Source organism: Rissa tridactyla, chromosome 4 (assembly GCF_028500815.1).
Source record: "Rissa tridactyla isolate bRisTri1 chromosome 4, bRisTri1.patW.cur.20221130, whole genome shotgun sequence".
NCBI lineage: Eukaryota > Metazoa > Chordata > Aves > Charadriiformes > Laridae > Rissa > Rissa tridactyla.
Window position 1 is genome coordinate 41269477 of NC_071469.1, and position 27161 is coordinate 41296637.

Below are 27161 nucleotides of genomic sequence, written 5' to 3' on the forward strand. Positions count from 1 at the left end.
TTTGCAAGTAAATGGTCTCAAACTCTGTCACTTGACCCCAGGTGATAAAACTGTCAGCTCTAGCAATTCAGGAAATCTTAGAGATTTAAAACAGTCTTGGAGAGTAAGGCAACCCTTAAGCAGCTTGCAGATAGGTAATTAAGGACTTGTCACCTCCCTGATATGGGGATGGTACCTTGCAGTGTGCCCAATTCTTTAGCGCATGGTGGGAAGGTGCTAACTGAATGCAGCCTAGACCACTGATTGCAGAGTGGTTGCAGCTGGAGGGGACCTCTGGGGGTTGTCTGGTTCAACAACCCCTCTGACAGCAACCCCAGATGACTTTTGAGTATCTCCAAGGTGAGAGATTCCACAACCTCTCTGGCAAACTGTGCCAGTGCTCGGTAACCCTCAGAGTGAAAAAGCTTTTTTTTCTTATGTTCAGAGGGAACCTCCTGTGTTTTCAGTCTGTGCTCATTGCCTCTGGTCCTGTCACTGGGCGCTGATTGGAAGAGGCTGGCTCCATCCTCCTTGCACCCTCCCTTCAGGTATGTGTATACGCTGAATTGACGGAGTTTATAGATATTCTTGCTCTCCATGCTCCCCAGCTGCCCTGTAAGCAGGATTGCGTTTTAGACCTACATTTTCAGAAAAGAGACAGGGGAATGATGCTGTGATAGGATGGGTGATGTACACATTCCCAAAATCTTCATGCATCCATTTACCCTTGATGGAAATGATTTATAAGCAACTCATTTTAAAAAGGATTGTTTTCTTCTCCTGCACTTGCTATCTCCAGACTTATCTAAGATGCTGTCATGTTAACAGTTAAGTGTTTTAGCTATTTCACTCAAGCAATAAGCAATCTTCTCAGCCAGTTGCTTACTTTTGATTTTTCTGGTGGCTCATAGGACTTGTGGGGTTAGGAAAAAGTGTAATCTCTTTATACTGGCTTAATCACAAGAGCATATGATTAATGTAAAGTCAGTAGAAGAACTGAAAGAAATGACTGTGTTGCTATTGTAGCTAGTACAGGCAGAGGCAAGGCAGTAAGGATGGGAAGTCAGTACTTTGCCGGATACGCTCTTGTTTTTTCAGCAAGTAAAATTTAGTTTTAATGATGAAACATAATGCAGTATATTAGCCACCTTTTAGTGTATTTAATAAAAATGCCATCTTAGTAACTGGAGACTTAACCACTGCAGTCTGTCGTAAATCCTTTTGGAGATGTGAGGAGGTGCTTTGGATGCATTTATGTTACAAGATTTACCACTAAAAACTTCAGTATTGAGGAGCTATGGTGTTGCAGGCTTCCTGATGGTGGGTGTAGAGTGTTCCTTCATTTGTTAAGGAAAAAAAAATTCATCAGCATTTTAATCAGAGACTCATTAGGGATGAGCACAGGAGCAAGAAGATGAGCTGTCATCTATTGTTCCAGCTTACAAATTAAGTAATTCTGCTACTGATATGTGCAAGCCTTATCCAAATATCCCTGTGAGCAGAACTGCGCAACGTTCCACCCTCCTTATCACAGCACTTTCCCCTCTTGTCTGAGGTGTCCAGAGATTAACAAGCCTTTACGGTGGATGGGAGGTTAAGAAGAATGCCTCATTCAGAAAACTTGTAGAGCTAATTAAAAGTACGCTGTATCAGACACCAGACCTACATAGTATTTAGAAAATCTAAAAGGTGAGGTGAAATTATTAGGGTAAAAATGCTTGTTCTGTATCTGTATGCCCATCCAGCGTCTGAAGTGGTAATTACTTTGTGATATATGATCATAGTTTGTGTTGGAGTCTGTGGAAGTTAATGGGCTTCTGCTATCTGAAGAAATACTTTAAATGGGGTACTCGTTGGAGTGGGCTGAAGAGGGCTGAGAAGAACCCTGTTTACAAGCTTTACTACTAATCTGAATGACTCTTGCTGTAACACCTCTTAGGCAAGCTTTCCTTGCTTGCCTCCCGAGGGCGAAGCTGTAAGCAGAGTTGCCTTTTAGGACTGCAATGGATTTCCTGTATTCTGTTTTCTCTTTTTGACAGAGAAACTGAGGGGATGGCTGATCTTGAACAAAACTTTGTACTCCCGGTATCTGCTCTGTGCCGGTGCTTCATGTGAACATGCTTTGGAGCATGTGGAGGGCTAAGCCATGGGTCTGTCTGGGAGCTTTTTTTTCCATGCTTATTCCTGCAGCCTGGACTTCAGCAGCATGAAAGAGGCCTCATCTACAAAAGCTGTGTGGCAGCATGGCTCATGGGAGGGTAGATGGAGATGGGTGAGGGAGGAGATGGCCCTCTTAGCCTGCTGTATTTTGTGGAGAGCAATATTTTTGGTGTTCATCTGGCTGATGGCTCTCCTCAATATTGCGGGGTTGCAGTAGAGCTGTCATGGTCTTCTGATGTGGTAGATGGTAGCAGTAGATCTTTGTGCCTCTGTATTTAAATAATAACTACTTGAGAATAGGGATAGGAAGGAGGCAAGAAGTATGTCTTGTTCCTGAGCTGTGTATGTGCACAGCATGAGCCCTGACGTTGCAGTGACTGGCTGTGAGCAGGACCAGGAAAGGGAGAGAAACCTGGAGTGGAGGCTGCTGCAGGTTAGAGTTGATGGGTATGGCAGAATGTCTAGGTGAAGGGCACGAAGAACATCAGTGTTGTGGCCCCTCCAGTTTCCATTCCTCAGTGAAGCCCTAATTGTCCTTAGCTTTTTAAGGCATTGCATTCAATGGTCATAATAATGGTAGGGGTAAAGGTAACATTGATTGTGTACACAAGAGCAATTATGGTCTCTGTGTACATGTGCACGGACTTCACATTAAATAAAACATGGTTTAGCCAATCCTGTTTTCTGGATGTGTATTTATTGTTTAAAAGCTAACCTTGTGAGTTCTTTCCCTCTTGTGACCAGAGGGAGCAAAGTGGGTAGAAATTAGTGGAATGCAATCAATATCCAAACTTTTGCAGTTGAGAAACACCTTGTAGAAAGTAGTCCTGCCCCAACCCTGTTTTAGAAACTTGGAGGGAGAGTTCATATGTACTGACTGGTGTTGAAACAGCTGACGAGTGTGCTCTGGAGTGGGCAACCATCAGCCCTGGATCTCATTTAGTGTCCTACTTCTTGCTGGGATGTTTTGCCAGATCTCAGAAGTGTTGATGGTGCTCCAGTTGTTTGCCTGTGTTAATACGTAGAGGTCTTACATTCCTGCCCCCCCCCCCCCAGGTTATTCTGCCAAGGAAACTCCAACAAATCCTTCTCTTTTGCAGGATTTTTTTGTCTGGCCATTGTGTCTAAGCTACTGCATGAGTGTCTGTATTCTTGTGGTGTTCTGGATGCCAGCACCAGTGTCATAGGTGAGGAACTGTGGCTGACAGAAATCAAGTTACATGCTCAGGTCAGGTAGGGACATTGCCAGGGCTGGAAACTGAGCCCTGGTGTACTGAACCCTGCTTTGGTGCCCTCATTACAAAGGCAACACTTTTTCTGTGCTCAAAAGCAGGACTGAGTAAGCAATTGCACGGCTTGAAACTCTGTGCTGGCCCCCAGAATAACTGCTCTAAAACTGGCTTCTGATCTATTTGCCAGATCTCTGAGTGTCCTGGCACCACAGGGTGCAAAGGGGCAAGAAAGTCTTTTATAATTGCTAAGCTGACCTTTAGGTAGCCTGTGCTACTCACATGGCACGTATATGTGTGTCACAGGTAGTCCTTGACTTGACTTGGATGTCTTCTGTGCAGAAAGCGTCCTTGCAGAGCTCACTAAGCTGGGTCAAAGCTGGTCAAACCACGTCCTAGGTAACTCTCTACTGTTGCTACTGTCATGTTTGGGATTGGGTAGAATAATGTTGATCACAAGCAGGTAAGATGTGGATAAAGCAAAATGCTCTAGGAGGGGTAAGTAGACGTGCAGGTGGCGTGCATGCCAAGCAGCAAGCTTACCAGCTCTGAACGCTGTTGAAAAACCTTCTTTGGGGAAGGGTTTGCTCTTGTCTGTCACTGTGCGTTGAGGTTCAGCCACCCTCTGTGAGGAGGAGCGCTCCCACAGTTGCTATGCCCTCCTGCAGCCTTGGGAATGGGGCAGGGATTCGGCCGGCTGGGGCCACCCGAGCGGTGTGGCTGGTAGGGCAGCAGTCACCCTGGGCATGCAGCATGGCCTTTCCCCAGGGAGGAAGGGAAGGGAGCGTGTCCCATGGGTTCATCATCTAGGGAAAGAAAGCAAGCAAAGCTACATTTATTTATGGCTGTTGAAAAAGGTGCTGGTTGGAAGCAGCCTATTTAACTATTCCAGTACTCAGCATTTACTGCTTATGTAAGCCATGTGGTCACTTTGTGGTATTTAGGCTTGATGGGGGAAAAAATTGGTGTATTGCAGGAAGCCTACAGGCTATAATCTGGAGGAAGCTTTTTTTCAAATGTAGCTGACCATGTTGATGTATTCTAAAGTCCCTAAAAATGCCTGTTTAGCAGAAAACTTTTTTTTTTTTAAGCACCAGGGTGCATGAGTTGTCTTCCAGAGGAGATCTGGTAGGATTTAAAAAAAAAAAAAAATTATCTCCTTTAGATGCTGAGAGAAATGGTCATTGACCGTGGTGTCAGTCCCTGAGCAAGCCACCCCCCAAAAGCCAGGCTGTGAGTGCTTGCTGTCCACAAAGCTGTTGGGCTGGCTGCTTGCTATCAAATCCCTTTGCTTCAGGAAACAGGCATGTTATTTCCTGTCTTCCTGTCAGTCTCCTGAAGTGGTGCTGTATCCACAGCTAATAGTGTGATTAATATGATTCATGGGCCATCCAGTGGGGATCTGGGTGGGTTTGAAGGGCTGGGACTGATGGGGGGCTTTGTCTGGAACAGGGCACTGGGACCACGTGATTCTCACCAAGGGGTGATGTTTGATGGGATTATATATCTACACAGATGGTACAAGATCTAGAAAGGCCCTTCACTTTAATGCCCATGTGCTGAATAACTCTTTTCTTTGAGCTCTGCAGGACAGCTCTGACTTCCCACGAGACACTAAAAATGTAATCACGTGCAAAAGAAACATAATCTGTTAATGTTTCACTCTGAAGAGACGGATTGGTGGTGTTTGCTTTTGTTCTACTTAAAATAGCCTCTGTGCACAACTGTACGTCTGGGAAGCTGGAGCATCATTTTGATAGGTACATATGACACTTTATCTTTGCAAGAGTGATATATCATAAACTGAGCTTGAGCTAGACTTTCTTTTTATTTCTCCACATTGTTCCAGGTACCTGCTAATACCTCCTATAGTTGCTGACGGTTCTCAGGGTTGGAAATGGCTACTGAGCCTATCAGAAGCTGTAAGAGGAAAGGAATCCATACTGGAAGGCAAAATCTGAATCTTTCCAACTTTGCAGCAGCTCTGATCCAAATCTTGATTTCCTGGCCCCGGCCCAAGCATTAGTTTGCTCTTTTCTGCATGAAGTACTATTGTAAGGCTGCCCAGAATATAAAGGCATAATCTTTCCCTTAAAAAAAAAAAAAAAAAAAAAAAAAAAATAAATAAATGCAAGCCTCCTCATTGGCTGCGGTTAGCCAGTGTGTGCATCCTTAAACTGAAAGGGAGTATCTTCTAGCTGGAGGGTGGCCTGTGATGATGGAGTGTTACTTCCATTCTTCAAAGGTTTTTTGAAATTGATGAGCAAATTTTTATTGGCTTCATGTGTAGGAAAAATAGGGACAACATATTAGAAAAGAAATTCCCGTAGCAGTACCACCTGTTTCTCTGCAGGAAGGTTTCCTGAGTAAAGCTCCGGTGCTTTCTCTCCAGGGTGTATAAGCTGCATTTCCCCTACGAGCCATCAAGAATGAAACATCCCTCTAAAATGTTTTAATTATTATTCTGGAACAAAAATATTTCAGGAAAAGAGGATGAGCCTAATCTGTACCCCTGGAAGGTATGGGCACCTCAGGTCGCTGCGCGTGTAATAGAGCTGGCCAAGTAATGGCTTTTTGCCTCTGCCGCTCTTGTTGCGAGGCAATTCCACAATTCCCTTGCTGTGGCATTACATACCTTCTCATTTATTCATGGCCAATTTAGGCCCATTTGTTTTATTGTAAGCATCGACTAATACATTAAGAGGGGAAAGAATGCTTGAAGCCAGACAGCAGTCAAATTTTCACCTTTGTTCTCATTTAAAAAAGTGAAGTCCTTTATGTTTCCTGTCATGCTATGGGTTAACTATACCTGTGATCATCCCTCAAGTCCTTTTCTGCGTCTCTTCAGGGCTGAGGAATCTCTTTGGCCAGAACGGTACAGATGGGATCTCGTGTGGGTCTGGTACGAGGGTTTATGTCTGCCTTCACTTGTAATGCAGACCGCAACTGCATTTTTCTTCTTGCGCTTGTGTCACATGATTGTCCTATAAAGGTCTCGTATGTTTGGGTTTCCTTCCTCTGCTCTTATTAAATGATGAGCTCCCAGATTAAATACAAACCGATTATCTCCGTATAAATGTCTGCATGCTTTTGGGCTGTTAAGTTTCACCAAGATCTTACAGCAAACCCCAGCCTGTTAGTGCTTCCCTAAGGATTTCTGTCCCCTGGGATTTGGAGAAGGCCCTTCTGCAGGACCCGACTCTCCCTACTCACCCTGGGGTTGACCCTTTTCTCTTGCCTGGGTTTTGTGATGCTGTTCTTCTGATCTCAAAGTTCCTGGGCAGTTGAAGTAAGTTTTGTGTCTGACAGAAGAAGTAACACTGACAAACCTGCAAGCTGGCCCTTATGCCATGACCCTCTGTTTGTGAGAGGCAAGCTGCTTAGACCTGCTGTGTCGCTCTCCTGCTCTTTCCCACAGACAGGCCCCTGATTTATTTAGATGAGTACACACATAAAGGCAATGTTAACATAACCACAGCTATTATAAATTACTTTGTCCAGACACCGGCAGTTACGGAACTCACCCCATTGCTCTTTCCTGCTCCAGTATTGCTGGCTCCTGCCCATGTTTAACTCTCGGTGACTACAAAAGCTTTTGCCTTTTTTTTTTTAACTTTTTCCTTTTTCACTCCTCCGGAGCTGCCGGCTTTAAATAATTTGCTGTGACTGCTCTGTCCCTTGCTTGTCCTAGAAGTTTCCAGAGGAGACAATATCTGCATCTTTGGTGTTTGAGGCTGGAGACCTCTTTTCTTTCTTGGTCCCTGTGAGACAAAGTTAAGTAAAGAAGCAAAGGATGAAAACCTGCTTTTCCTCACTGCAGGTCACTGCTGTCAGATCTTTGCATCGCTGGTGCAGGACAATGGCAGGGGCACTGGATCAACTTTACACAGGAACTCTGTAGCTTTTCACTGTGCATTTATAAATTAGGGTGATGCTGTTGGGCCCAGAATTGTTTTTACCCTTTGTGCAACCCAGTTCCAGGGAAACTTTTCCCTCTTATGAAACCCTGGTTATTAGTAGTATTTTCTTTTCAGTGCAGTGTATGGAATGGTTACTGTAGCATTAATACTTCACTTCGGAATGCGGGGTTGTATTCAAGAGTGGGGGCTCAGGTGAGATGGAGGCATCTCTGCTGCTCTCTCCTGTTCCCCGCCCTCTCCCTTAATGTCACTCTGAGATGGGATTTGCTGCTGCCTGGGACACAGCCTGACCGAAAGGCCAGTCAAAGCCAGGGTGAGAGAAAGTAACAAAGCACTGAGTTTGCTGACTCCCTCATTTAGCAATCAATAGTGACTTTTATCAGCGACCTGCATCTATAATTTCCCCAGTACCGAACGCAGCCTCTGAGGCAGGCAGTCTGCGTTTCCTCTACTTAATATGCTTTGCAAGTGCCTGTGACCATGTAAAGCTGAGTGGGCCTGTGTCCAGCGCTGTGAGGTAGCCTATGGCACGTCCCAGGCTTCTGATCTCCGGGAATGAGAAAGGACTGTGTCCCTGCAGCATGTCACTTCTGAATAACGGCATTGGGATGGGCTGACATTTAGCAATTACAGCATCAACATTGCTATGTCTAGGATGGCATAGGTCAAAACAGGAGCAGATGCCTCACAGCAGGTATGTGTCTGTCTTGGTTAATGAGACCCCGAAACTCCAGGTGCTTTACCAGGTGCAACGCAGGCAATTCTTCCCCAAGTCCTAATCCTGCAGGGAATGCAAGATGCAGGAAGGAGCAATATGGTGCTCATGCGCTTTCCTGTGGGCATTACGAAAGACAGGGGTTCTTTTGGAGGACTGTTTGTGTCTGTGCAGGGAGGGAGGGTTTCAAGAGAGGAACCAAGGACTCAGGTAACCAGAATAAAAAGCTTGTTGTGGGACTACTAAACAGGAGGTGAATGGAGACTCACCTGAGCTGCGTGTCGTGTTCCTATGTTTCTGTGCTGTGGCCAAGAAGGAGCTGGTACCTGAAGGGCAGGGCAGAGGCTGCGCTTGCCACATCTCCAAGATGCAGCAAGACACAGAGGTAGCAGGATTTTGATGCTCTAACTCTGATCAGCAATGGCCCTTTAAGGCTGAGCAAGGCGTGCAGCATGGACACTGCCCAGTCCAAACCCGCAGCCACGTGAACTGTACCAGGGTGGGCAGTGCCAGGCTGGCACAGCAAAAGCCTCCCCATGGCAGAGAGAGTCTGATTGAACTTGCTGGCTCCCACCCACTCTGCTCCCCTTTTTCTTGGGACAAATGAGGGGAACCTGTCTCCAAGCGCAAGATTTTGCAGATATGTGTCAGAGTAAAAGACGCCTGACAGTAAAACATCCGTCTTGCCCTGATTTCTGCCTGGGATGCTGCAATGTCGAGTGAAATAACCTTCCGAGCTGATTCTGGTGCAGAGGTATTTTGGTTTATGTTATCACTGGGAGCTTTCTCTCTCTGCCTCTCTGTGTTCCTAATCTCTGGCTCTCTTCACTATCTTTTTCTTTTTCTTTTTTTTTTTTTTTTCTTTGCCTGGGATGTGTGCTGCCTGTAATGCATCAGGAAGTAATACGCAATGAGGAAACTCTCATCATCTGCGCATCAGGGAGGGAATTATTGATTGAGTGCTGAGCAGTCAAGTTATTGATTCAAACCATAGCCCAGTCTCTCCGTCTGCCGCTTGGAGTGGCTGGTTACGTCCTTCTGGTTCATTGCATTTAATCGGATTCCCTGAGCTGCCGCACAGAGGGGGAGAGTTAGAACCAGATCCATCTATAATGTTTGCTTCAAAATCCAGCTCCGTATCCCCTTCTCCGTCCATGGAGCAGGCAGATTCAGATGCTCTGGACATCAGCACCAAAGTGCAGCTGTACGGCGTGCTCTGGAAGCGACCTTTTGGGAGACAGTCGGCCAAATGGTCCAGGAGGTAAGCCACAGTAGCTGAGGGACGCTCAGGTGAAATACAAAGCCAAAGGGTGGGGGGGTGCGTTAGAGCCTGAGCGCGCAGCTCTTCAAAGTGCAGCTAGCCAGGCAGAGACAAGGAGTGAAACTTTGGGCGTAGCTTCCCCGCTGTTCTGAGTCTGCTTCACGCACATGGCACCGCCGTGTGCTTTCTTCTTCGTCTGCCCAGACCTGTGCCACACGCTCCTCAGGGTGGGAACAGGGACTAGCTGCCTCCTCTGGATAATCCCCCTGCAATCATTTCCTGAAAGAGTCACCCCATATATTTTGCCCCTGAACTGCTTGACTTTGTTTATAAACACTTGTTAAAGCTCTTTGGGTGTGAGATGGCTGGGCTGGACTGCCTGTGCGTGGCACTGTGTGTGTGTTTGCGTATGGTCTCCAGGGGTTTGTGGACCAGCATCAGCACTGCTGTGCTGCGCGGCAGTGGTGGCACGCTGGGAACAGCAAACGCAGGCTCTTCCCTGGGGGGAAGGTGGCTCTGAACCCTGGGCTTCTCCCCCATCTAGTGCCAGGGACTGGTGTGTTTTTGTGTTTTATCAGCAGCCAGGAAGTTTGGAGCTGGAAAGCATTTGCTATAACCTTTTACCAAGGGTAGAAGTACGTTCTATAATAGTTTGAAGTTGGTGTAGTGCCTTTATACGAATCGCTGAATCTCACAGGAGAGTTTTCCGCTGGTTGTCAAATGATGAGACGCGACTGTTTATGGGTGGGTACTCGTGCAGAAACATGGTACAGCTCTTTTTCATTGCTCACTGGGGGTACATGATCCAATGGATTACGCCTTCCAGCATTCCTGGATGGCAGATTAATGTCGCTGCTGATAGACATCATTCAGTTAGATGACTAGCAGCTGAAAAACTTGCATTTTCACCCGACCTCTGCCAGCGATGTTTTGTGACCCAGGATTTGTTGCCGTGATCTATTAAGGAAGGACAGTAGTTCTTATCCACTTTAGTAGTTTCATATCTGCAGATGAAAAAGTCTGCGAGAAAAGCAGAGTAATGTTGTTTTCTTGCCCCCCCCCGCCCCAGTTTCCACTGGGGAAAGGCACAAATGAGTCATTAACAAATGGCAGCATGGGAAGCCTGAGTTACCTCTGGAGCAGAAAGGCAGTTTTGTAGCCTTTGTAGCATAGCGTGTCTCAAGGCTTTTCAGAAGAATAAATTAGCCTGCACAGGAGTGGTGTGTGTTGGGTACCTCTGGCACTCACCTCCTGTGTGTACCTCTTTGCTGCAGTCTGCAGGGTAGACACAGCATGTCAAATCCGTTTCTAGACCCAGCTTTCCCAGTTCTGCTCAGTGCCGTCCAGTCTAAACCCGTGAAGGTGGCATGGCCTGAAAAATATTAAATGTTGCTTGGAAAGCAGTTTTGTGTTTGTAGCCATCTTTGACCTGCATGCAGGTTTTATTCTGTATCCCCCCCGCACCCCCCTCTTCCCCCAAAACAATGGCTTTTTTTCACCCAGGAGAGAATTTCTGCTGGTGCTCCCTACTCAGGTCCCAAACATTGATATTTAAATGAATTGTGTCTGGAAACTAATGTGACTGTGTTACAGAAAAGAAGTGGATGGAATAATGGAGGGGGAGGTAATTTGCCATGGAGGAGACATTCTTAAGAGGCTTTCTTCTTCCTGATCAGAATTTCTTGCAGGCGAATGGCCCAACTCTGCTCTCTCTGTCATTATTTATTTAGTGCTGTTCTATTCCTAGAAGTCACCCCCATCTTCAGCAAGTGGTAAATGTTGTAGTGATAGCAGGTGGGAAGAGATGAGGGGGGTGACCGTGGGGCAGTGGTGATGGGGACGGTTAGCTGCAGGCACGGCAGCTGGGGGTCCTGGGGGAACAGAGACAGGTTGGTGGGAGGTGAACACAGGGAATCTGTAGGGTTTGGAAGGAAGGGTTTTCTGAGGTAAAAAGGCTAGAGCAGGAGGAACAATAAGATTTTTATTTTTTTCTAATCACAGGAGCGATTTGCTTTAAAGTAAAAAATCTTGTATGTTAGTCAGTCATTATAGGGGGATAAGGAGCAATCCATGCATTTCCCCCCACCTACTCCCCATGTGCAGCAAGACACAGATGGTCAACTGCATTATTTTATGAAAAGGAGAAGAGATGTTTCCCAGTCCACTTAAATTAAGAGAAAAAAAATAAAAATTACCATTGCTAGTTAGAGTCAAGGATCTGATCTGAGCAATGTAGATTTTGTTCTGAAATCTTGGATTACTACTTTTTATCCGTTTGGTATTTACAGGTAGTACTTTTGCTGTGAAGTAATTTTGCACTGAACGATAGTACTGCTCCCCAGGCCGAGGCAAATTTTTCCAAGCCATGGGAGATAAACCAGCATGTAATGGGTGGATGTCCATCAGCCATGCATGGCTGTTGAGATGCATGATACTTCACTGGCTTGATCCCATTCATTTGGCTGCAGCAACAGGGCTGCTCGAGACACTGAGAAGAAAAGAAAGTACTTAAGGGAAGGATGGAGGCTGACTAGATAAATGGATCAAAGAAAAAAGTCCAGGCAGTGCAGTGTTTTGGTGATTGAAATCCCAGGTCTGGGGATTTCGCAGCAGTAGAGGGTTGTTTTAGTCAGGGCTGACATCTGATGGCACCTGTAAGGACAGCAAGGCCCAACACAAGGCAGCTGCCTGGACCACTTTCAGTCCTTTCCCTTTCCCACACAAGGCAATGGTCTGTCTGGGTGGGTGCTTCTGGCACTGGACCAACACGCCTGTGTCTATCCGCTGGGGCTGACGTCTGAGCATGCTGCCTTTCAGAGATTTGTTTTGAAATGCCATTAGCAGCATCCTAGCTCCCATCTCCCCAAGAGAAGTTCTATTCCTTGACTAATGTGAATTTTCTTTCCTTGTAAAGCAATATCCTTCCAAGAGACACACAACCATCTTCTGAGTTTACCAGTGCTTTTGAACAGTACAGTTGAAGACTGGGTCACTGCTGGAGTGGCTTTGAAAAGTCATACTCTTCCTCCTTGACTTCTGGTTCTCCTCTTCCCACCAAGCTGCACCCCATTCTTAATTCTAATTAACAACAAGCAGTTTAACCTCTTTCCTATGCAAACGTTTTACTGGTAACAGCATCAGCCTGACATGGAGTCTGGAATGGAACGCACAAGGTACATACCTGCCCTGGAATTGGTATGAAGGGGGGACACTGTAGCTTTGCAGGTAGGAAGTGACAAATTCTTCTCTATTGTGAATAGTCCGGGCCCCACATAGAAACATCAGGCTCTAAGCTCACTGTCACCATCCAGGTGTGAGCCTTCGGGGCCAAGGGGGACAGTTCCAGGTGGGTACCTGCTCCATGGTTAGATGGAGTCAGAAAGCAAGATGGAACGTGAGGAGTTGAAAAAAGTAGAGAGCAAAACACAAAATACGCTTATACCTCTGAGTAAATCCATCAGAGATGCCAGGTTGCTGCTGGAAGGAGGGAAACACAGCACAGTTAAGAGAGAATTATTTTTTTTTTCTCTTGGGCCAGACCAGCCTGTGGCACCGCAAAGCGTGCACAGAACCTTGTCTGACCGAGTGGCTACCAATAGTCACTGGATACAGTCACAGGACAGATGGAAAGGATAATTGTTTAAGACTGTTTTCTACTCTGGAAAAAAAACCCTAGAAAACAGGCAGTGTGGCTGCCAGTGCAGAGCAGCCTGCGTGCACGCCGGCCTCCAGCATGGGCAGCAGGAGCTGCTGAGGCCGTGGGGCTACGAGCCGAGCGGACCACGTGCTTCCTGCTCCTCCTTGCAAACTTTCCTGCTCAGCTGGTTGCTGTCGGGAAGCATCCACCTCTGTTCCTGCTTGCTCCCTGCCTGGCTGGGTGCCGCTCCAGCCGCCAGGCACCAGGGCGGGAGGCAGGCGGGAAAAGCCAGGGATGCCAGGAGAGGAAGAGCAAGGGACAGGTACGGCGGTCTCTGAGCTGACATGCTGATAAAGATCTCTTGCCCATCGTTTTCCTGAGCTGTCCCCAGAGAGAGAGAACTGGTCTGATCTGGTAACTGGGCTTTACTGCTTGTGCTCCTGGACTGGTGCCCAGAAAACCGCCATTGGAAGGAAGAAGGACCAGTGAGGCCACTGCAGTTTTGTAATGTAAATACTTAACTTGTGCCATTGTCACTTCAAAAGCTTTTACAAAGATTAGTTAATTAATCTCCTTAGCCCTCTGTGTCTCAAAGAAAGCACTTTATCTCCAGAGATCAGGTATCTCTACTTGTCCAGTACGGAGCTGTTGTGTCTAATCCTGGCAGATCACGTCACTGGCTTTACATCCAAGTCACTCGGATTGTTACTGTTCCTCCAGTTTAATTACACTGTGGTTTCAGTGGTTTCTTAGTGCAGGATCTAACCATGAGGGATGGGTGACCCAAAGGAGTTGACCACGTGCGAATGCCTCTGGTATTATTTGTGCTGAGCATGGAGTGTCCATGGTTATACCAGGTCTTCTCACCTTCACTGGTGCTCTCCAGGCTTTTTGAATGCTGTTTTTTAGTTCCAAATCTTCCCCTGTCTTACCGGCACTCCCTTTTATTTTGTTGGCGCATCTGTGCCTAATTCAGATACGTGTTTGGTGTCTCTCCCCATTCTCCCTTGGTCGTCTTTGGCCTTTCTGCTCCTGCTCACCTGGCTGCTGCTGCAGTCTTCATCTTGCTCTTGAGTCCTGTAACTCTTTCTCCTCTACTCCTTCCCTTCATCCCCATTTCCATCGTGCTGCACCAATTATCCTTGCATCATTGGATGGAGACGTTGTCCTGAAAGTCAAAATGATGATCTTAGTTGCTTGCGTGTTGCCTTCCAGATAAGGATAGATGAGTGAATATAGCCTAAAGATGTTACGATGATCAGCTAACCAGGTTTTCAATGGTTTTCATTCATTATTTGCTGTAGAGTTTTGTTGTTGTTTTTTTTTAAACTCCTATTTTGTATATTTTCCTTCCAAATCCCCACAGATTTTATCCACATCTGTGAGGTCAGGGATCTAAAAGTTCGTTAAACTGCCAGAGGCGCATCAGTTCTGAGAGATCTGTGCTATGCTTTGTGCTCAGTTTTGTTTTGTTTTTGTTTACCACTGGAGCATAATCTATATTACGGGGATTATTGGGAGCACTGAGCAGACAGAAAGTATGCATCAAACTAAACCCTAGCTTTAACTGGAGGTTAACACTTAGCTTAAAGATAACACATGGTTAATCAGTATCTTTACCTGTCTTGCAAATGTTTCTTGAGGATGTTCAGACCGAAAAGGCTGTTGAAAGTGCTGAATAGACTTTCTCTATTTCACGTGGTGTGTTGGCTTTTTATTCCTCAGTTTTGTGTTTGTGCCCACAGTATCTGGTTCACTCTGACCCACCAGACCGAGCACAGTCCGTTGGCCAGGCAGGATCTGTTTGTTCTTTGAAGATGTTATTTCTGTATTTATTGTGCAGATGGGGTAATATATCCCCCTAAAAAATCAAGTCCTTGTTGACCTAGCCATTAGAGACGCATAGTGAAGATGCAGCCACTCATAGAGACTTTCTCATGGAGTTAGTGACAAGAGATTGGAGGAAAAAGGAAATAGGAAGGCAGAAGGCTGGTGCTCACAGAAATGATGTGGACAGGAGGAACCAGGACGAAGCCCTCTGTGCTGTGTGGAGATCTCTCTGGTACCTGCCTTGGCCAGGGTCGGCTCTGCTCCTGCTGCACGGGTTGTGGCTGCCTTTGCCATTAATGCAGATATACTGGAAAATACCAATCCTTGCTTCACACAGAGGTGGAATATATATGAATCCACTCTATCAGAAATGTGTCCCACAGATGTGCCTAATGCATCTGCTAAATGGGCTTTGTTTGCCAGTGTCTCAAAGTTGTGTGAGTGGTTCAGCCCCCCACCTTCTGTGGAACACTCCTTCCCATCCCTGCCTACTGTCATGAGGAAACCCTCATCTGTGAAACCCTGATCCATTACACTGGAAAGAGATTTAGGATGGAAGCTCCTATTACAAGGAAAGCAACTTGTGTCCCATGGACCGTCCATCTCCGTGTCCATCTTAAGCATCTGGCACCTCTAACAGTAATACATAGAGGGAGTGTATGGATGGCTGCCACAGGTGGGGTCGTGCGTTGCTTTCCCATCTAGGGGGGACATCAGCTACAGCTCCTCTGGGAGGTGCACTGGGACTCAACCCCGGGATGGAAGCGAGATGGCCCCCTGGGCAGAAGGTGCATAGTAATTGTTCCTGCTCAGATAACTTGCTGGACAGGCTGCACTCTGAACAAACACCTTTTGGTCCTCTAACTGAATGAGCTCAGTTCAGGAGAGTGATTTTTGCACTGAGTCATGCTGTTCTGTCTAGAGAGATTTTGCCAGGCTGTGGTCAGGAGCAAGAGGTGAGGTTAGGCAGTCAGCCATGATGTTCCTGGAGTATCAAGTGAGAAGACAGTGTCCTGCTGAGCCAGCAAGCTGGCTGCTTCTCCCCACCTCTGATGTCAACAGGAACAGGTATAGATGAGCAGGCAACGAGAAGAAAAAACTTGGGGCACGTGAATTGCTGCTGGTCTTTGTACGTTCCAAAGATTTCTGGATGTAAATATGCGGATGTTCCATGAGACTTTGGAGCAGTCTGTCCAGAGCTTGAGCTTGCTGCAGGTATTCAGAAGTTTAGCTCTCTGTCCTTTGTCTTCCAGTCCCTCTGTGAGCCCATGGCTCGCGTTTCCACTGCATGTGGCAATTTCATCTGTGTTGCCAGAGCCACGACAGAAGAGCAAGAGACAGGAGCTAGTGGAAGTGCTAAAGCTTTCTCCCAAATATAATAATGGTAATAATGATTAATTATAATGTAAGTATAATGATGATTCTCTGCCAGCTTCAAATTCTTTATTGAGCTTTAGGAACTAAACTGGTACCATATTGGTGTGCTCATCTGTACTGCGCTTGGCTCCATCTGACCGGGGCCTCTGCTTCAGGAGAGGACTGGGGTGGGACGGGCACGTGGAGGTATTAGAATTGATCTCGTGGATCAGACCTCTGGGTCCATCTTTAATGGTGGCTTCAGAGGAAGGTGCAGGAATCCCCAGACTGCACAACAGGAAAGCGCTGCCTGGAGAAGCCTCTTCCTGATCCCTCTTAGTGGAGGCTTTCTGCCCAGAAGCAGGAGGTTTTCCTGGGGATGTTCTCATTATTCACAGAAATGCCTTATCCTTTCTGGATCCCTCATGAGCTCTTGTCCTCGGAACCACATGAAAGTGATTTACACAGCAGTGTTTTGTGCAGTATAAAAAGGCATTCCTTATTGATTTTCAGCTTATTGCAGTTCACTTTCTTTCCAAATCCCTCTTTTCTCATATCAGAAAATATGTGCAGAACAGTGCAACACATTTTCTCTGTCACTTACTCTCTTGAAACCTTCCTACTAAACTAGTCCCTGTGTTTTCAGCCGCTCTTCAGGATTTTTGAGTGCTGCAGATTTAGACCGAATTTAAGCTAAGTCAGATATCTCTCCCCTGTACCACTGTCCGCAGGGTAAATGCAACCTCATTTTTCTAAGAGGAACTCTCCCAGGGGCATTTTAAACATCCAAAGAAGCTAAAACTGGCAGTCCTTTAATCAAAATTTTGAGGACATGCTCCAGTAAATTAGAGGCTCGGCTTACAGAAGTTGTGATATTTTGTGGCTACTCTACAGTGCTCATCAGAGCATACCTAAGGCTAACTGAGCAGAGCAAGGCACACTTTAATGTGACAGAGATGAGAAAAAAGAACTTCGATTTCCTTTGTACTTACAAAGGTCAACGACAGGAGACTTTGCCAGAAGCTCTGCTTAAAAATATCTCTTAAAATTTATTTCTGCTCCTGAGTGCTCTCATGGCCAATTTTTTGCCTGCCTCGAGAGTCTCTTGGGGATGCTACTCTGTGACTCTCCCTTATGCGGCAATGGGAGGAAAGAGGGTGTCAGGGAGTAAATAGCAAAAGTAAGCTTTTAGTTGCTCTTAACCCATGTGAGAGAGACTTAAAAAATGGAGCATGTCACTTCTAATAGGTTGAATCCAACACATGGGCTAGACAGAGCATGCACAGGTCAAGATGCCAAAAGGCTTTGGCTGCGCTCCTGTCTTGGATGCAGACCACTGTCCCATCCCCCTGTGAGTAGATGATGCTATGGTTTGCCGTTAACACTGAAGCATGCATGCTGCTGTGAAATGGAAGCACAAAGCACTTGGACTTGGCACTTAGTGTTGAGCACTTGCTCTTAGCTATAAAAGGAAGTGAGGCACCTCACCTTAGGCTTAGGTGGGAATAGTAAACTCTTCTGCTCAGAATGCAGCTTTGGTTAGGCAGGGATCTTCTTGTGCTGTGAACCAGGACCTCTGTTCTAGCAGAATTTATTTCCTTTCTCTTTCTTGAAGGTTCTTCATCATTAAGGAAAGTTTCCTGCTGTACTATGCTGAGAGTGAGAAGAAGAGTTTTGAAAGCAATAAATACTTCAATATCCACCCGAAGGTGAGCAGTGTTTGCATGGGAGAGGGGGTTATTCTGTTTCTAGCTTCCCCTCACCTCCTCAGTACCTCTTCAGGCTTCTTAATGATTCAGCAGGTACATGACTTCAATTTTTTTTTTTTTTTTTTTGCCTGATGGCAGATGTATCCCCTTGTTTTCATGATCTCCTTATCAATTAATCTTGTGGCTATGAGAATACTGTTGGCAAAGCCAGTGGTGGGGCTAACAGCTTTGGTTGCTGCTTGTTCCTAGCCTGTACTTGCACTCGTAAATGGTGGCAGCCAGCCCCTAGGTGCCCTCAGCTGTGAGGAGCAGTCTCCATAGCTTGCCACCTGCAGCTCTCGCGGAGGGACTCTTTGCTCTGAGTCTGCTTTTATCCTCTGTAGTCACTGGAGGCTGATGGAGCACATGTGCTTCCAAAGGTGCTGATTTCACCCAGCCTGGTTAGGGGTAGCAGGCCACCTGTCTGTCCCCACACAGCGTGTGTGGGGTGTTGACCTGCTGGTGGTGACTGTAATGGATGCACAACCTGTCTCATGCTACCACACTGCGACTCTGCAATGTCTGCCCCTGTTGGGAGATAGCCTCCTGCTTGATAAAAGAACTCACACTTCCATGTTCTAGCTAGAAGCCTTCCCTCCAAGCTGAATGCAGGAGAGACATCTTTACCCCCTTTCAGATACCACTTGGAGGTCTCCTGGTGGTCATGGGAGTCCCTCTGCTTTTCAGGAACTGTGTGTGTGTTGTCCCTCCTGGGATAGCCAAGGCAGGGCAGGGGCCTGCAAGTGACCAAGGCTGAAAGTTCAGCTTCTGGTTAGTTGTTAATAGCTATACTTGATTCTGCTGACTGATTGGAGTGCTCTGGTTCATCCACAGGGTGTCATACCCCTGGGAGGCTGCATCGTGGAGCCCAAAGAAGAGTCCAACATGCCTTATGCCATAAAGATCTCTCATGAAGACTTCCATGTAAGTAGACTTCTTTCTTTCTCAAAAAAAAAAAAAAAACAAACCCAAAAAACCCCAACCAACAAAAACAACAACAACAAAAATAATCCAAAAAACACCACCACAAAACACTTTATTGCTGATGGGCAGAGCTGGATTGGCAGTCTTTCCCACCCCGCCAATGTGTGCCTACCCTTTCTGGGCAGACTATCCTGAGAGACAGAGTGGCTTAGCATCCAAAGTCCCCTCAAGGCTTTGCTGCTGCTCCTGCTTTGACAACCAACAAGAAAATTTGCTCTTTCCTACAGCAGGTCTTATGGTACTAGCAGACCAGTAGACAGATATTCCAGAGCCCTAGAGCTCATGTGGCCCTATTGTTTTATTCCTGCCGTGACCACTTACCATGTGCATCTCTTTCCAACGTGTGGTAGGCCTGGGTCACATTTGCTTCCGTGTGATGCCTCCTGCTGAGGTGGAAGCCTGTGGTGGGCGCTCTTCCCACTACAGCTGTGCTAGCTGCGTCCAGTTCATGCCCTGAGTGCACAGAGGCTCATAAGGCACCAGCCTCTCTAATTTGGGTTTTTTTCCCCTCCCCTCCCCTCTTCTAGGGTAACATTGTTCTAGCAGCCGAATCAGAATTTGAGCAGGCTCAGTGGCTGGAGATGCTACAGGAGTCTGGAAAAGTGTAAGCTTCTTTCTATTCCTTATTCTCTTTGATCTGCTCTGTAGATGTGTAAAGGATAAAGAGGGAAAAGCCTGACTAGAAGGACTACAGGGAGGGGAGAAGCTCGCCAAGACTAGTGAGACCCTTACTTACTTCCTGAACCCATCCTTTCCCTAAATGAGAAAGCTGACACAAAGCTTCCCACAATGTGACTCTAACAACCCTAGGCTGTCATCTGCAGATGTATGAATTTGGGGTAAGGTAAGAGCAGAACAGGCAAGGCACAAAACTAGTGCGCAGCTGTCCACGTGGCTCTACACCCTGCTGGTGAGCAGGGACCTCACCAGCCCATCCCTGCTCTCCTGAGCAGTACCGGTTATGCTGAGATGTCAGTAATGGCCCCGAGGCAACTGTGCCACCACGGGGTGTGCATCCCTTCTGCCCAGATCCTAGGACACTTGGGCCACGCAGCAGCAGCAGGATTTGGCCTCTCGAGACAGTTTAATTCTGAAATGCAGAGGTAGGCTAAATCCCAGGGAAGGAGGTGTTGGCAAAGCGCTTCTAGCCCACCCAGAGGGGTGAGAGGGTCTGGTTGCCGGGTGTGTACAGTACTGAATTGCCAGAGAGATTTGAAGTATGTTGGCCACCAGCTCTGCAATCCCTCAGCACCCAGGAGCCGGATGGTACAATGAGCAGCTGTCCTGCAAACCTACAGCTGACTCTTTCTAAATATCACCAGATGCAGGAAGAGGTGACACTTAAACAGGAATTTGACTTTCCTAGGCCAGGTGAAAACTTCCAGAGCTGTAGAGCAGAGTCTACTATTCATCTATGAGACTTAGAGCAACAAGCACTTTGCTCTGCCATTCCAACACTCAGTTAATTCCAACACTATGAGGCTGAAAATGTTCCTTTGTAATTAATGGGGAACACGGTGTCACAGTGGCCTAGCCCAAGGCGAGCTCTGCACTGCTGCAGTGAGCCCGGCTTTGGTGCTGGAGCCATGAACTGCAACCCAAAGCCGTCTGTTAAAGCTTCATGGGAGCGTGAGCCTCATGGGACACAAGATCCAAGGCAGAGCTCGGGCACCCACTCAGCGTGAGCAGGCTCGGCCACCACAGAGGAGGGACCCAGATTCAACCCTTGAGTAATTCAGAGGTTTTCCTTCGATAGCATAGGCCTGCACTTGCCTTCATGAATGTTAGAATTAACTATTGCCAAGGGCAATAATTTAGGGACCAAATTAATCTTAAGCGTGTATGGGAGGAAAGGAGCATGGCTGCACAGCTCAGGAGGGGTTCTCACAAGCAAGTCCTGTGCAGCTGTTTATTTCACAGCCAGCCTTTTCTCTAGTCCTTGCTCCAATATTCCAGTGCTAGAGAGGTGGCTGCTGTCATACAGCAAAATACCTGCACCTGGCTGAAAATCTGCCTGAGAACATCCCCTTCCCTCCGCTCCCTGCTTCTGCTCTTGCATCAGAGGAGAAGAGCGATGCAGCTCCAGCCTAATAAGTGCTGATGGTAGGCTGCATGTGAGGAAAAGCACAGATTACGTGATTTACGTTCGCGAGGTCAGGTTGGGAGCCAAGCAGCAGCCAGAAAGGCACAGCATGGGCCAGTAAATTGATCTGGAAGCTAAAAGGACACAGCTGAAATCTTCTCGGCAACCTGTTTTAGTGCCCTGTTGTTCCTAGACGGAGATTGTACTGCTGATGGCACTGCAGCATTTAGAGTTTATTGTGATCATCTTACAGTCTCTCTTGTTATTTAAACAAGGAAACCAAAGAAAAAAACCAAACCACAACACCACAACCCACTCTGGGGAAAACACCCCCAACTTCATAGACTGAGATTTTGTTAAATAGGGAAAGAGTTAAAAATTAACCCAGGATGGGGAAGCATCCTCTATCCTTTGTTTCAATTTTGTCTGCTGCCTCTTTACATCTGGGGCTGGGTGGTGTGTGTGTGCGCCTGCCTGTGCAACTGCTTGTTCCCTCCACCGTCACAGTCTGCTCAGTGATGCCTTCAGCTCTTCACTCCTTTCCTTGCCTCCTGGTTTGATTGGGAACCCGCTTGTTCCATGTGGAGGGGAGCTGGTGGTCTCTCCACCCTCCTCACGTGTTGCGGCTAGGAATTACCACACCTGCCAGATCCTGAAAGCTTTTCGGAAATGCACTGAGCCCTGACTCCCAGCTGGCCATGCTCTCTTCCCACCCAGAGAGGCTTTTGCTGTGGCTAGTAGGGGACAGGAACACACATATGTTCTCTGTGCCCATAGTGGCACTCCCTGTATGGATTAAAAGTAAACTTGGTGGACAATGTGGGGAACAAAAAAAAAAAAACACCAACGGTTTCAGTCATGAGAAAGGCATGAAATAGGAGATGGCTGAGCCCAGCTGGGAATAATGTTGAGTGCTTGTTCTGAGAAACGTGCTAACAGTTGCCACACCGTATGTGTACCTGCGATACTCTGCTGGGGCCATTTTGATTGGCATAAAAAAATGACCTGGCCATTTGGGAAGGAGGAAAACCCGGGTTGTCCTAGTTCTTTCTTGTTTTCTGGAAGATATTTGTAGCTGCTGCTGGAAAAGAACCAATTCAGACTTGGGAATTTCTACCAATGACTCAGTATGTGTGAAATCACTCAGGGTGCCATTTCCCTCTTGCTTCCTGTTGTCTTCTAAGCAAAGGTCCCTCCCCTATCTCTACTCCTTTAGGCCCTTGGCAAAACTATGCTCCTTCCTTTCTTGACCCTCACGGCCCTCTACTTAAGCAGCCCTACCTTCATATAGCCGGTATCCTTGGGTGGCTGTACCTTTGTGTCACCTCTTTCCTCATCGCCATAAATATACAGATGATTATCCATCCTGGGCTGTTACCTGGAGAGAACTAGGTAACACAGCACATACATCCTGCGGACCATGAAGTCCTAAGTGTCTCCAAAAATTGGTTGTGGATGCTCCAGGGAAAGATAAAATGCAGGCAAAGCTAGAGAGATGTTCCCAGTGCTGCAAAAGAACTGGAACAGATGATGTTTGAGCTGTAGAGCAAATGGACATACTTTGGGCTTTGTTGGTTTTTTTTAAGAAGTGTATTATGAGGGCACTTTCTACTTGTCCCAAGAGCCTTCCTGCCCCTGTGCTTTCCAGCACTTCGAGCAATGTGGATTTCTCTGATGAAAATTCCCTTGGTAAGAAGTACAGAATAAAAAAAAAAGCACTTGCTTCCCTCTCAGCTGCAGTCAGAGCCTGTACCTCCCCGCAGATGTGGTTACACGCGGGCGTTGGTTCTGGCAGATAAAAGGAGTAAAAGCTCAAATGCTGCCCAGTGATATGGGTGCATCTTGTAAGTTACACAGCAGTGGGTGTAGTAACCTTTGAGTTACAGACAGTCTCATCACTAACATCTTGTTAGGCTGGGGAAGGGAGGGAACAGAGAAAAAGTGAATCTAATAAACAGACACCTTAAAGGCTACAGCCGTTCTGAAACCCTCCGAGTAATTATATGACCCCTGAGCTGTTTGTTGTTGGTTTCTCTGGGATCAGATTCATCCCGTATCAGAGAATGTTAGTGGAAAAACACATTCACACCCACATGTTCTCACTCAAGATGAAGATGTCTACCTGTGGGCAAAACATCACCTTTTTAATTAGCATTCTAATTTCCTCTGCACTTCAGAAATATCCTAGATGCTCGTTAGCTGAAAAGAAACCCAGCTGCCTGCAAAGAGCACAAGGCAGTGCTTGGGCTGCTGGAGCTGTGAGCTGCCTGCTCCCTGGGGTGATGTGTGTTTAATATATTTGTCTGGCTTTTGTAAGAGACGAAGTACAGGTAGCCTTGAAATTGTTTTGTAAGAGGTTGCCAGCTTACTGTTTCCAAAAAGCTACAATTTCAAGTGGCTCGCAAAGAGGACTGGTACAGGAAGGCTTACAGGTGTTTAATATTAATAAGCTCCCTTAGGATTTAACAAAGATGGCAGAATTTCTGAATAGCAATTGCTATTCCTGTATGTACACCTATATAAATAGAATGAGATGAATTTTATGTATGTATTTTGTGTGCGTAGGTACTGTTTTCTAATGGAATGCGAATAGAAGCGAGCAGCAAACTCCATTTATGCTTCTGTTTTTAATTTGTACATCCTTGTCCTTGGCTATTTAATATCTGTATTAAAGCCTACCCTGTCCATCAACTTAATCAGTAATGGACATCTGCTCAAGAGTCATTTTGGGAGCTTAGTTTCATAATGTTTTCAAGAGACCTTGAGATCCTCTGGCCAAAGGTGCTATAATAGCACAAGGTACTCTTTGAATACACTTGCTTCCTTTAACTCTCCCTACTTCCCAGCATCTCATCTGGCTTTTATCTCTGGTTCTCCCTTGTTTTTATAGGGAGTGGCACTTAACTCACAGTGTAGGGCCAGACACCAAATCCTAGTGGCTTACAAGTTTAGTGGAAGAGCCTACAAGAGTAGGAAGATTGGTTCCAGGGTGACTGATGGATACCAGAAAGGCTGAAGATACAAGGCTGTGGGAAGGAGCCAATAAACAGTTAATGTTTGAAGGGGAAGAGTGTCTATAGCAGAAAAATATTGGAACGGCCGCAGAAGACAATGTCACTGGCAGATGGGAAGTTAGCTGTGTTAAAAGCTAAAAATCTGGTTCTTAAGTCTGTTGGGATAAATTTAATGGGTTCCAGGTACATCCTGTTGCAATTGGAGGCTGCGACTGTACTGGGATGGTCTGGAGAGCCCTTGAGACTAAGCTCAGTATAGAAGTCTCCAAATCACTGCAGAAACATTTGAATACCTGTGCGGTGTTGATCTACAGCCCTTGTATTTAAATAAATACAATTGCTGAATGTCAGGGAAATTTCTCCAATTCATTTGTGGAGAAAATTTTAGAGAATCACTGCCCCAGCTGACGAGAGTGTTTGTATGTTTGAATTCCTTGGTAGGTTGCTAGGCTGAGTCCTGCTGCCTTACTCTGTGGGACCCTTAGCTCTCTTACATTGTCTGCTTTGTGTCTGCTCTCCCTAGGACCTGGAAGAATGCCCAGCTGGGAGAAGCCATGATCGAGAGCCTGGAAGCCCAAGGACTGCAGTTGGCCAAGGAGAAACAGGAGTACTTAGGTAAGAAACTCTTACTTTCAAAAGTCATAAACCCCAAAATAGTCATTTTGCTTTTCTGGAGTTGTCATTGTGGCCAAGCTACAGGTTTTTACTGTTGACTTTTACTGGATGAAGCTTTTTGAGTAGTCAGCAGCTGGAATTCAGGTTTTGAAGGGAGTCAAAACATGAAAATATTAAGGTAGGGTCTGGCCATCTGTGTGGAGCACGGAAGGAAGGTCATGCCTTGGCCAGCATGCTGCAGTCCTGCAGCTCCGGATGGCTGGACTGTATGAGCGTTTGCTGGCCCTGAGAAGTTTGGATGTGCTGATTTCAGCTGCTCCTCAGGCAAACAGCCGATACCTTTGTCTCCCTGAATCACAGCAGGACTGGTATTTCTGAGGCTGATCACAGCTTTTCATGCATGGGTTTTCCTCTCCAAGCTGCTTTTTGGTCTTACTCTACTTGGTCTTTCTCTGCGTTTGCCCACACTGTTTGTGTTGAAAGTGGGAGCATTTACATGAGCTTGTTTGAAGTATCTAACAGCAGTGGCAAATTTGTCATTGCTTTCTCCAAGGGCAATGGAGAGAGAACATTTGCTCCAGATGAACATACAACAACTTAAGTTGGAAGAGACTTCTGCAGGTTATCTAGTCCAATCCGCTACTTAGAAACCAGCCTCTGGATGGCAGTACCTTGGGTGCTCTGACTGCCTTGGGATGTCCACCTGTCTCTTCCCCACACTGCCTATGGCAAGAGCCAATAAACCCTTTTAACTCAGATGCCTCCTAAGTTAGAGCATTCCCCAAGGTGTAAGTGCCCTTCAGACCTGGGGGCTGCTGGTCACACATGTGAGCCCAGTGAGTTGTCTGGACAGTCATCTGCTTTAACCAAGCTAGCAGCAGCTTTGGGTGCTCCAGGTTGGTGATGCCTTGAGCGGGGGCTTGTGGTACCTACTCCTAATCGTCAAGCTGCCGGAGGGATCTTGAGCCCTTTGAATTCATGCTGATCAGATGTGATCCCAGTATACGGTCTCACATGTAACAATGACCATAATTCAAGTATCAAGGCATGTTCACTCTGGCCACCTGAGCACCATTCACACGTGTGAGCTGATGGATGGGCTCGTATGTGAGGCAGGCAGGGAGGAGTGGTTCCACACCTGACAAACGGATAACAGGGAGTGCGGAGAGGAGGACCTGGAGAGACAGGAAGAAAATTAGAAACAGGGAAGTTTTGTCAAAACACTATTTTGCAAACACCAGAGCAGACTAAAGAGCCTAAGAGACTTAAGGAGGTCACAGTATGATAAAAGACAAGGTGATGGAGGAGTAGAGGAATATGCCTTCTGTGGCAAACAGGAGATATTTGAAATATAAAATATATATTTCACTAGGTTCTTTGGTCCATGACAAGAACATTCAGAGCTGGTCAATTTTCACAGTTGGTTACTTTCTTTTAATAGCAGTTGTCTATTTATTCCTATATAACTGCTGAGGCTTCTGCCTCATTAGCCTTACCTTCAATGACCTGTCTCCATCCTGTAGTTAAGCTTTGAGGTCAGGCACTGCTCCTGGCGGCAAGCCAAGGCTCTCTGGAAGAAGCAAACATTGCTCTGGAACTCCCTGAATCCCCCCGGAGTTACCTTCCACCTGCTCCCCACCCAGCTGGGATCCGTGTTTCTCTCTCAGGCTGGGACTTTGCAGAAGCCCATCATGCCCTGGGCTTGGTCTCCCCAGGAGGGGCAGAAGAGGGAAGGTGGGAGAGCTTCTCTCTAATTACAGGGCAGCTGTGTTGGGTCCTGGAAAGGAGGAAGAGGGTGAGAGAGGGAAGGAAAGGCAGCAGTGGTGGTCAGCAGAGCTTCAGTAACATAACACTGTCACTCTGGCTCCGAGAGCCCTGTGGTGGGAAGGAGGGTAGAGGTCTGCGTTCCTCCTAGCAGTAGCAATCTGCCAGCAGTAGCATACTCCTGACCTGATACGGGGAAGACTTAATCATAAGGTGCTACAGTGAATTTCACCATGCTGACATGGCAGCTGGGTGGCAGAGCTGCCAGCTAAACCCGAGGCTTAACTGTGAGGAATGTGTTTCTCTCTAGTTTCCTGTAAGCATGACTGAGCTGCCTGAGGCAGAGCCTCTATTTAAGGTTAGAGCATAGCACAACATAGGTACATCAGGGCACAGCGTAAGCATCAGAGCAGAATCTCTGGTGGGCGTGTGTCCTTCTCAGTACACAAAGGCAACTGATGTGAGACCCCACCCTGGAGTACTGCGTCCAGATCTGGAGCCCTCAGCACAGGAAAGACATGGACCTGTTGGAGTGGTTCTAGAGGAGAGCCACAAAGATGATCAGAGGGCTGGAGCACCTCTGCTATAAGGACAGGCTGAGAGAGCTGGGGTTCTTCAGCCTGGAGAAGAGAAGGCTCCGGGGAGACCTTATAGCGGCCTTCTAGTATTTCAAGGGGGCCTACAGGAAACATGGGGACAAACTTTTTAGCAGGGCCTGTTGTGACAGGACAAGGGCTAATGGCTTTAAACTAAAAGAGGGTAGATTTAAACTAGATATAAGGAAGACATTTTTTGCAATGAGGGTGGTGAAACACTGGCACAGGTTGCCCAGAGAGGTGGTAGATGCCCCATCCCTGGAAACATTC

General features: G+C 46.8%; 1 protein-coding gene across 2 annotated transcripts in view; it reads left to right on the forward strand.

Moving 5' to 3' along the window:
- The first annotated feature begins 7047 nt into the window (after positions 1-7047).
- PLEKHD1 (pleckstrin homology and coiled-coil domain containing D1) overlaps positions 7048-27161 on the forward strand; it is a 32738-nt gene continuing 12624 nt past the window's right edge. The window contains exons 1-6 of one of the 2 annotated variants that reach the window (XM_054201235.1): positions 7048-8757; positions 8901-9264; positions 17703-17796; positions 18670-18759; positions 19347-19423; positions 24440-24531. In XM_054201235.1, coding sequence (XP_054057210.1) covers positions 9116-9264; positions 17703-17796; positions 18670-18759; positions 19347-19423; positions 24440-24531 — 502 coding nt within the window. In that variant the 5' untranslated portion in view covers positions 7048-8757; positions 8901-9115. Of the gene's footprint in view, positions 8758-8900; positions 9265-17702; positions 17797-18669; positions 18760-19346; positions 19424-24439; positions 24532-27161 lie in introns of those variants that run through there. The other variant, XM_054201234.1, reaches the window with a different exon arrangement.